This window comes from Marmota marmota, unplaced genomic scaffold (assembly GCF_001458135.2).
Source record: "Marmota marmota marmota unplaced genomic scaffold, marMar, whole genome shotgun sequence".
Lineage (NCBI taxonomy): Eukaryota > Metazoa > Chordata > Mammalia > Rodentia > Sciuridae > Marmota > Marmota marmota.
In genome coordinates, this window is record NW_026000229.1 from 45,089,982 (window position 1) to 45,100,728 (window position 10,747).

General features: G+C 36.7%; 1 protein-coding gene and 1 pseudogene across 1 annotated transcript; one reads left to right on the plus strand and one right to left on the minus strand.

The window, feature by feature from the left end:
• Positions 1-8,004: 8,004 nt before the first annotated feature.
• Positions 8,005-9,458, minus strand: LOC107137672 (annotated as a pseudogene).
• Positions 9,459-9,491: 33 nt separating this feature from the next.
• On the plus strand, positions 9,492-10,438 carry LOC107137830 (olfactory receptor 4F21-like). Its single transcript, XM_015480269.2, has one exon. It carries the CDS (start codon positions 9,500-9,502, stop codon positions 10,436-10,438), a length of 939 nt encoding a protein of 312 aa, XP_015335755.1. The 5' UTR covers positions 9,492-9,499.
• The last annotated feature ends 309 nt before the right edge of the window (positions 10,439-10,747 follow it).

Here is a 10,747-nt window from a genome sequence, read left to right on the forward strand (position 1 = left end):
AAGAAGACAGATGAGAGTAAAATCTAAACCACTGGGGAAAAATAGTGAAATAGAGAAGTCCAACAAAGTCAGAAGTTGGATCTTTGAAAAGACTGATTACTAGGCAATTCTCTGGTTAACTTGATCAATGAAAATAAAACTTTATACCCCGATAAAATACACACACACACACAATCAAGGAAGGAATATATATCTACTTGATAAAGCAGAGTTTTTAAAGAGAAAGTGCTATAAAAACTTTTATGCCGATGAATTTTAAAATTTATATGAGATAGAAAATTCTTTTAATCAGTAAAATATCTCAAAATTTATTCAAGAAAAAAATAGTAAGCCTAAAATAATCTTATAAATTTGAGAAACTGAATAATTAGAATATTTCCCCAAGCTCTGGTAGTTGTGCTAAATCAAGTAGTTCCATCAAACTTTGAAGAAATTCTAGTTCTATGCAAACTCTTCCTGATGACAAAAGGGAATATACCCCTAATTTATTCTATGAGATCCCATAACCTTCATACCCAAATCAGTAAAAAGCAGTATAAGAGCCAGGTTCAGTGGTACATGTCTGTAATTATGTTTGTACATAATCATGGGACTTGTTACTACTTATTCATACATGCACACACTATAACAGTTCTTCTCCCTTCCTTCCCTGTCCATAGCATCAACAAGTCCGTGAGTTCCCTTTCCTAATACTGTTGATTAGTCCACCCAAGTTATCCCTGAATTATAGTAATTTTTTGCTTCAGAGACACATTGTCCATTCATATGATTGGGTTGTGTTATTTTTTTCTTTTTGTTCCTTTCACTTGGTGTGGTTCTTCAGCTCCATACATATCTAATTGATGTGGCACATGCCAGAATGTCTCTTTTAAAGTTTCTGCACTTTGGAATGTCTAAGACAGAGAAAGAGGCCCAATTATTTGTAGATTTCACTGTATTTTGTAACCAATATATACCACTGGGAAATTATAAGACTACAAGTTTTGAGGTGGCTCTGGAGCAGTAAAGGCTTTGGAGATTGTGGGAAAGGACAGATTAACTTGCATGTCCAGTGGACTCAAGCTTCCATGGTGTTCTACATAATATAACATACATATTATATTACTATGCAATTGTATAATAACTATTGCATGATGGGAGATTTCTTCTGCTTTCATTTTATTTGTCCCACCTTATTTTTCCCAAGGACAAAGGACAACAATAGATGCAGAGAGTAAAAGAGTAACTTTTATTTGTCCTTCTATTTCCACTGACAATGCTTTTGTGTCCTACTTTGTGCCTTCATGAAGCTCTTCTCTTGTACCTAATGTGAGCATGGCATTTCTGATCCTCGCAGGGCCCTGACTGATACAAGGGTACAAAATCAAAAGTCAATCAACTTGATTTTTTGCCTAAAAATCTCATTATGAGCTTTTGTACAGTAACATGCACATCCTTAATCAAACAATATATTATTGTATTAAAATGAAGTATTTATAAATATTCTTTTTTATATATCTTTTTAGTAATACATGGGCACAATATCTTTATTTTGTTTATTTATTTTCATATGATGCTGAGGATTGAACCCAGGGTCTCACATGTGCGAGGTGAGGGCTCTACTGCTGAGCCCCAGCCCCAGCCCTATAAATATTCTTTTATTACTTAAATTATACTAAAAAATTAGCACATTGGGGTTTTTGGAGTTGATTGTAATTTTTTTTCTGAGATAATATTTTCCTATTTTTGGAGATTGATTGTGGTGTGAAATTATCGATATTTACAACAAAGTAGCAAAAAGTGCCCCAAATTCCCACTTTTGTTTCTCTCTTTAACTCTAGCATTTTATGATGAGTTTTTACATCCTTTGATTGCATTGAACAAAAAAAGAAAAAAGTTTCTCTAGGGAAAAAGTCCCTGAACCATTAGCTATTGTGTTTTTGCAGTATCACTTGGTCACTGCCTGTTTTGGTATATAAAATAACTCCTTATCTTCCCATGGCAGAGTATTATATAGCACTTTATGTTAGACAGCAGAGGAAAATTTGAGTCCCAGAAGATGCTGTTCTTTTTATACAGGTAAATTGGATGTATGGAAACAAATTTAACAATGGGAAGTGTAGTTTTACTTTGAGACGTGATTCTGTTGTAGGAATTGCTGTGAACTCGAGTCAGATCCTAAAGGATGTGAGTCTAGCCTAAAGCAAAGTCTTGTCCAGGAAACAAACTGAATAGCACAGGAGAACAGTTGTGAAAAAATTCATGGACATATTGGAAAAGGCTAACTGATGTTGAGCTAGAACTTAACCACATTGTACCTAGGTAAATGTGAAAGATATTAGGAAATGTTAGAAAGTTTTTAAAGATATTTTTCAATATTTTGGATTCTACATAGGTTGCAATTAATTCTTCTGTTATAAGTCATGATTACCTCAATGATCTCATCCTGTACTACTTGATAAATAGGCAAAAAATAGCACATGATGACAAATGAAAACCGAAACAAACAACAACAAAGCCCCCCCTCAACCAAAAACAAAGGTAATATTTTTCTTTACATTGATTTTTCAAAAGAGATGGGAATAAACTGATTATCTTTTGCAGCTAGAAGTAAATTTACTAGGTACTTTTCAAGTTTGCCCTATGGAAAAGAGTCTCAGAGACACCCAAACAGATATAAAATTTGACATGGAGAAAAAGACCCAAAGCTGAATAAATATTTTCCAATGCCATGTAATTTTGAAATGTGATGTCGAAAATTTCAAAACAAAACTTAAAACTACCAGGCTAATTTTTCTTGGTTGCTTTTGTGGTTTAGAATTAGTTTTTGTATCAATTTTTTTGTTGTTGTTTTTTTGGGGATTGAACACAGGGGTGCTTAATCACTGAGCCACATCCTCAGACGTTTCTAATATTTCCATTTACATTCAGGGTCTTGCTCAGTTGCTTAGCGCCTCGCTAAATTGCTGAGGTTGGCTTTGAACTCATGATCCTCCTGCCTCAGCCCCTTGAGGTGCTGAGATTACAGGAGTGTGCCATGGTGCCTGGCTTTTCTTTCAATTTTATCTCTGAACTATAAGAAGAATGGAAAAGTTTAAAGAATATTGACAGATGGGAATTTTTCTGGTTTTGTGAGTGAGAAAGAAATTCAAAGACTAAAAGGTATTGTTTGTTTTCTTGCAAACTGAAAGCTATAGGATGACTTTGTTTATTCATGTATATAAACACTCATTTGGAAAGGATAAAGAATCACGAATATTTTCCACATTAATAAACAGAAGTAGAGGTGTTCTTAAATCAAAGGGAGTAGATTTTACTTGGGTTTAAAGATGATTTTGTGGCAATTTGAAGAGGAAAAATATAGATGTTTGAACTGAGGAAAACAATGAACTTGCAATATTTCTAGATGGTGGAGGAAATATACATAAATGAAGCACCTTGTTTAAATCTGAGAGATGTCTTTAGGTCCCATTTAAAACCATATTACTCATTTTTCCCTTTATCTATACGGATTAAATGTCTGGAAATCTGTTTTGGAGGATTACCAAATGCTAAATAGTTCAGGGAAAGAGATTAATTACAACACAGGATAAAGAGGTCTTGTCCTTTGCATCACAGATATATAATTAGTTAAAAGTGAATGCAATTAATACATTTCAGAAAAATTATTTCAAAGTATAGGAAATCCATAAAGGAAGATAATTGTAACTTCTTTTCTTCAGGTGTTTCCCCCTCTATTAATGACTTCTTTGTGAATAATTGTTATGTTCTTGGATCTCCATCTAGAAACCTTTGCATGACTTTTTCTCTGGATTGAAATTTGAATCCTGACTCTGTGTCAAGTGACTTTCAAACTGTAATGACTCTAACTTTGTGATTTTTTATATTCCCTGCTATTTGGATGGATATAGTCTCATTCATTTGGCATATTCAAATTCCATAGTTATATTTCATTTTGTTTTAAATGCCCTTTAAAAAAATTCTTGGTTCTTACCTAGTTAATGGGATCAGAGATCCAAAGATAAGTAAATTTATAGCTGATGAAGAAACTCTTCTAAGAACCATAGTACATAAGAGAATCCTGGAGATATAGAACTGCAATTTGTTTATAATCATACAATTTCTGAAGAATATATCCAAAAAGCAGCATAGACCATATCTTAGAAACTGACTTAAAGTGAGCTTTTCAATGTCCTTCTTGAATTTTCTTTTTAATCTTTTTTTTAAAATTTTTTTGTAATTCTTGCTCATTTTTATAATGCTTTATTTTCTATTTTTCTCTGTCACTTCAGAACTCTGCATGGTCTTGTTGCCTATCTTCTTTAATTATATAATTAGATACATTTTCTTGTGTTTTCAAAGAAACCAAATACATCTTTTTCTATCTTTCAACAAATATTTATTTGTCCATATTGTGTACCTGTTGTGATTCTAAGTTTTGGGAAACATTGTAGAGAAGACAGATGCAGTCTTTAACTTTGTGGGGATTGTAATCTAGTTAAGTATGAGAACTTAACAATGGATTACATTTGTAGTTAGAACTCAAAAGAAATACAATGTTCTTTAAGAGAAAATTAATTTACATTTAAAAGTTTACTGTTGATTACTGAAAGAATAAATGTTATAATCTATTTTTTCCTCTTTTTTTAGTTGCTCAAGACAATACAATGAACTTGACGTATCATACATTTGATTCAAATGGGGTATGAATTCTCATTTTTCCACGTGTACAGATTGCAGGATCACATTGTGAGAGAATGAGACAGTTAATATTTAGATATGGTATTTTAATGCTATCTGCTTAACAATCATTTCTTTTTTATTTATTCATTTATTCCATGCATGAAGCACTATAAGGGCAAGTGAAAGAAAAGAAAGTAATGTTAATATTTACTGGAAACTACATATGGAATATCTACATACTGAATGTATGAGTCTGATCTTTAATTAATTCATCCCTACAACAAAATGTCAATATTTTAAATTTGTTCAATATATAGATAAACTGAGGCTCAAAAGTTTAATACCCTGCCTAATATTAACTTGTCAGTGGTTGAACCATGAAATAAATCTTATTTTTCAGAATCCAAAGTCAATATTCTATCTACTATGTTATGTTATTTCTCTAAATAAAATCAAAATTACAATATAATGTGGTAAGTACTTTCATAGAGGTTTAAAAAAATGCTGTCTGCTACATCACAGTGCCCCTCAAAGGGTGAAGTTTTCAGATCCTGTGCTAAGTACATCCAGGCAATGACTTTCACGTTATCTTAGATTTTTTTTCCCCCAGTGCTTCATAAGCTGATACTTCAGTAGAATGCAAAATCAGACATTTGTTATTCACTGTAATCAAATGAAGCTTCTAAACATTTATTCACCATCTCTATAGCTAGGGTGGTGCAAACTGGTAATGGACAGTTCATGGACCTGCACCTTCCTGTGAACCACTTTTTCATGGCTTCAGAGAATCTAAACATGAATAGGTCATTATCCCTTTAAGAAGTTTACTGGTGAGCTAGTCTTGTAAGCAGTTCACTAACTTAAAAGGATGTAAAACAAATGCTAATAATATAAAAAGCAAGATCTTCTAGCTATGGTAAATGTTTAATAAACTTTGAAGATAGTGTTTTCCAGAGGTGGGTAGTAGGAAGGAAGGGCTTATTTGTCAGGATAATCTTGTGGTTTTGGTAGGTATACTAGCTGAGAAAAGGTGAGTAGTCTCATGTGACTGAATAAGGCTATGTGTTTTGAAGAAAAAATTAAAAGAATTTGGCTTGACTCACAGCTTCCTCTATCTCATGAGGAACATCACTGCAACCACTCTGGGAGAAAGCAGAAAGATATTAAATTCAGAGACAATACTGCATGGAACTCTGTATGACAACCACCAATTTGTCTGGTCACAATTTAAAAATCTATAGGCACAATAATGATTTTTCCCCTTCTAGTTTCATTAAGATATAAAAAATGACAATTTTTAAATTTTCACTTTTTTGGTTTTTTTAATTATACATGAAAGTAGAATTCATTTTTATATAACTGTACAAGCATAGAATATTTCTTATTCTAATTAGGACTCCCTTCTTGTATGTATGTACACAATGGTGGAATTCACTATGGTGTATTCATATAGGTACATAGGAAAATTATTTGGGATTCATTCCACTGCCTTTCCTTTTACCTTCCTTCCCTTCATTCCCCTTTGTCTAATCTACTGAATAATATCTATTCTTCCCCTCTTTATCCTTATTGTGGATTAGTTTCCACATATCAGCAAAAATATTTTAGGACTGTGGCTTATTTCACTTAGCAGGATCCATTCATTTACTGACAAATGGTGTAAAGGTACTCTACTTAATGGCTGAGTAATACTCCATTGTGGATGTATGCCACATTTCCTTTATCCATTCATTTATTGAAGGGCTCCTAGGTTGGCTTCATAGCTTAGCTGTTGTGAATTGAGTGCTATAAACATTGATGTGTCTGCATCACTGTAGTATGCTGATTTTACTCCTTTGGATATATACAAGGAGTGGGGTAGCTGGGTCAAATGGTGGTTCCATTCCAAGTTTTTTAAGGAATCTCCATACTGCTTTCCAGAGTGGTGCACCAATTCGCAGTCCCACCAGCAATGTATTAGTGTGCCTTTCCCCTGCATTCTTGACAACCCAAAATGAAAAATGTTATGTATATTTATGGCATACAGGGTGATGTTTTGATATACATATGCAGTGAAATTATTGGTTCAAACTAATTAACACATTCATCACCTCATATACTTACTTGTGGTGAGAACATTCAAGATCTACTTTCTTAGGGATTTTCAAGGACAAAGTACAGTATTATTATTAACCATAGTCACCATACTGCACAATAAATCTTCAGAAATTAACCATCCTAACTGAATATTTACCTTTTGATCAATATCTTCCCATTCCCTCTCCTCACCCACCCATGACTTATTTTCCACATATAAATGAGACCTTTCAGTATTTGCCTTTCTATGTCTCTTTAATTTCACTTGGCACAATAACCTCTAGATTCATTCATATTGTCACATTGTGTGTGTGTGTGTGTGTGTGTGTGCACGTGTGTGAGGTCCACTCAGCTGTCAATGGACAGTTAAGTAGTTTCCATATATTGGATATTGTTAATAATGCTGCAATGAATATGGGAAGATATTTTTGGGATATATTGATGTCATTTCATTTGCATATTTATCTACAAATGATATTGTGGATTATGTAATAGTTCTATTTTCAATTTTTTTCTTATTCATTTCTTTCATTATTGTGTTATACTTCTCTGATAATTATTGATGTTTAATATTTATTCATATACTTTTTGGCCTTTAGGTTTTTTTTTATTTCAAGAAGTGAAAAGGATTTATTAGACCATTTCCAGGACAGGAACTAAAGGCAGTGGCTGGGTTCAGCCACTTGGGGGGGGCGGGGGATGGCAGCAGTGAAGATATGCCTGTCTTCTCTTCTGATAATAACAGCTTTGTGCTCACAGAAACCATCTCCTCTTCTTGCAAGAAGGCACAGGGCTCTGGATCTAATCCTAGGAACATGGGGATGGCTTTTCTTACTCTTCATCAGTCTGTTTTCAAGGAACCAAACTTGGGCATTAAAGGAACAGCGGGTGGGGGGCTACTCCCATTCCTTGACACTTCCAGGGGATTTTATCTTTATAAACAAGACAAATCAAAGAAGCATTAATTTAGGGGAACAAAATTAAAAAATAAAAACCTGGAGAGGCAGGGAATGGAATTGGTTAGCATCCAGGAGAGAGAAGTAGGAAGAACCCTTGTGTACCAGACCACAGTGGAGCATTTGCAGCTGTGGAAGCTCTTTTCTTCCTGCTCCCTGGCTGGCAGCCAGATGGCAGAGGAGACACTGTAGTGACTTTAAGATGAGCCTTGGAACCCTGTCTGGCCACCAGTGTAGGGAGTACTGTTGATGGGCCCCAGTCAACCTCACACCTTCACCTTCACTCTTGATGAAGAAGTTATTAACTCTCCTATCCAAAGTCCTCTGAGAATCTCTTCACTTTCAGGAGGTCATCTGCATTCACTGTGAGCTGGGTGGTGGCCAAAGACCAGTGTCCAACATGCAAACCACAGGCTCTAAGAGTTTTTCACCAGGGACATCCATCCAAGTCATCTCTATGGCCCCTGGGTCCCCTGGAGAGCATGGAGTCGGGAGGTCATCAATCACAATGCTAGGGTTGGTGTGGGAAGGGTCACAAACCTTTTTAAGGTGTGTTTCTGACTGCATTTTTCTGACAGGCTGCATAAAGGAACCCCTCTGAATGATGGTGATGCACCTGAGTAGCATTCTGTCTTCCGGGCCAGCATGTGGATGTTTGTATCTGTGAGGTTGTGGGGAATTCTTTCCCCAGATGCAATTGGAGCATTTGGGCCTGGGCAGTTTCTTCTGGCAGTATGATATAAACGTACGTTTCAAACCTTCTTCTAATACCAGAATCCAACACCCCAGAGATATTTGTGACACCAAGAACCAGAGTCCCATTATTGTTATTCACCACCCCCTGCACCTGGATCAAGAACTCTCTTTTGATCCTTTGGGTTATCTTGCTCTCATTATCATTCTGGGACCCACAGAGGGAATCCACCTCATGGATGAAGACAATGGGGCTTGTGCTGGCTGGCCAGCTCAGACAGATTCTCAACTAGCTTCTTACTCTCCCCCAAACACTTAGAAATCAAATCTGAAGAGGAAACAGAGAAGGTAGAATTGTTGGCCTCTGTTGCCACAGCCTTGGCCACATAGGATTTCCCTGTGCCAGGGGGTCCAAAGAGCAGTATCGCCCACCAAGGGTACAGCTGCCTATGAACGAGTGTGGGAATTTAATTGGCAAAATTACAGCTTCTTTGAGAGCCTCCTTGGCCCCCTCCAGCCCACCAATATCATTGCATCCTATGTTGGGATTCTGCATCTCAACAGCAGCCCTCAGTTGTTCTTGCAGTTTCTTTTTCTTTGGATTATTCCCTTCACTGTCACTGTCACTGCCCTTGCCCTCACTCTGATTTCTTTAACTGGCTTCTTGCTGTATCTCTGTTTAGGCAACTGCACACACTTGGCTCGAAGCTCTTATTGGCCTTGTCCCTGTGTACCTCAGACTTAATAGTGTGGAAGAAGCCTCTGCAGCATATTGGTAGAGCTGGAGTGCCTCCTGGTATAGTTGGCTTTATTCTCTTTTGTGGCTTTTGTCACCAGATCAATGGCTTTCTCCTGGGTCTGCCTCACATTCTGCAGCTCTGCTTGCAACCTTGGTCAGGGAGCCTGGCAGGGCATACGGGGTGTGAGGAGGGCAGTCTCTCTGCGGGGGCCTAGTCTGAGGGCCAATGAATTGCGTCTTTCAGGTTGAGTTTAATGTTAAAGTAAAAGTAGGTTTTCATGATTTTGACCTCTCTCCTCCTGGTCTATTAATATACTTGTCATAATTTGCATTTTCTCCTATTGTTCTTCAGGCAGCACCTCCAACAAAGCCAATGGATGGAGCAAATCACTCTGTGGTGTCGGAGTTTGTGTTCCTGGGACTCACCAACTCCTGGGGTATCCAACTACTCCTCTTTATTTTCTCCTTCATGTTTTATGCGGCAAGCATGACGGGAAACTCCATCATTGTGTTCACAGTGGCTTCTGAGCCTCACTTACACTCTCCCATGTACTTTCTGTTGGCCAACCTCTCCTTCATTGACCTGGGTGTTTCTTCTGTCACTTCCCCAAAGATGATTTATGACCTTTTCAGGAAGCGCAAAGTCATCTCCTTTAGAGGCTGCATCACCCAGATCTTCTTCATCCATCTCATTGGTGGTATGGAGGTGGTGCTCCTCATAGCCATGGCCTATGACAGATATGTGGCCATATGTAAGCCTCTGCACTACCTGACCATCATGAGCCCAAGAATGTGTATCTTCTTTTTAGTGGCTGCCTGGGTGGTTGGCCTCACGCACTCACTGGTTCAATTGGCTTTTGTAGTAAAGTTGCCCTTCTGTGGCCCGAATGTGTTGGACAGCTTTTACTGTGACCTCCCTCAGTTCATCAGACTTGCCTGCAGAGACACCTATCGACTGGAACTCATGGTCACAGCCAACAGTGGTTTCATCTCTGTGGGCTCCTTCTTCATACTGATCATTTCTTATGTTGTCATCATTCTCACTGTTCAGAAGCACTCTTCTGCTGGTTCTTCCAAGGCTCTGTCCACACTGTCAGCTCACATCACTGTGGTGGTCTTGTTCTTTGGTCCTTTGATATTCATCTATGTACAGCCATTTTCCTCCACACACCTGGATAAGTTCCTGGCTATATTTGATGCACTTGTCACACCTTTTCTGAATCCTGTCATCTACACACTAAGAAATCAAGAAATGAAGGTGGCAATGAGGAAAGTATGCAGACAGCTAGTGAGTTATGGGAAGATCTCTTAAGTGATTGCATTGTGAACACTGTGCAACAACAAAGTGTTTTTGTTCAACAAAGTGAGTTCATTTTTTATGTTAAAACTCAGAGAAAAGTCTTTCTTTGCCTATTCTGATTTGATTATCTATAATGATATTGAAACCACTCTGTTTTCTAGTTAAAATGGAGAAAAATCACTTAGGAAAACAGAGAAGGAATTACATGTAAATTATTTATAAATCAAAGATTATAATAATCCTGAACTCAATTCCAAAGGAATAATATTTATTACTATTTAATAATAATATAATAATATAAATGATCTTTTTTTTAAGGAA

Excerpts from the sequence above, each read along its gene's own strand:
- LOC107137830 (XM_015480269.2), top strand. The coding sequence starts at position 9,500 with ATGGATGGAGCAAATCACTCTGTGGTGTCGGAGTTTGTGTTCCTGGGA.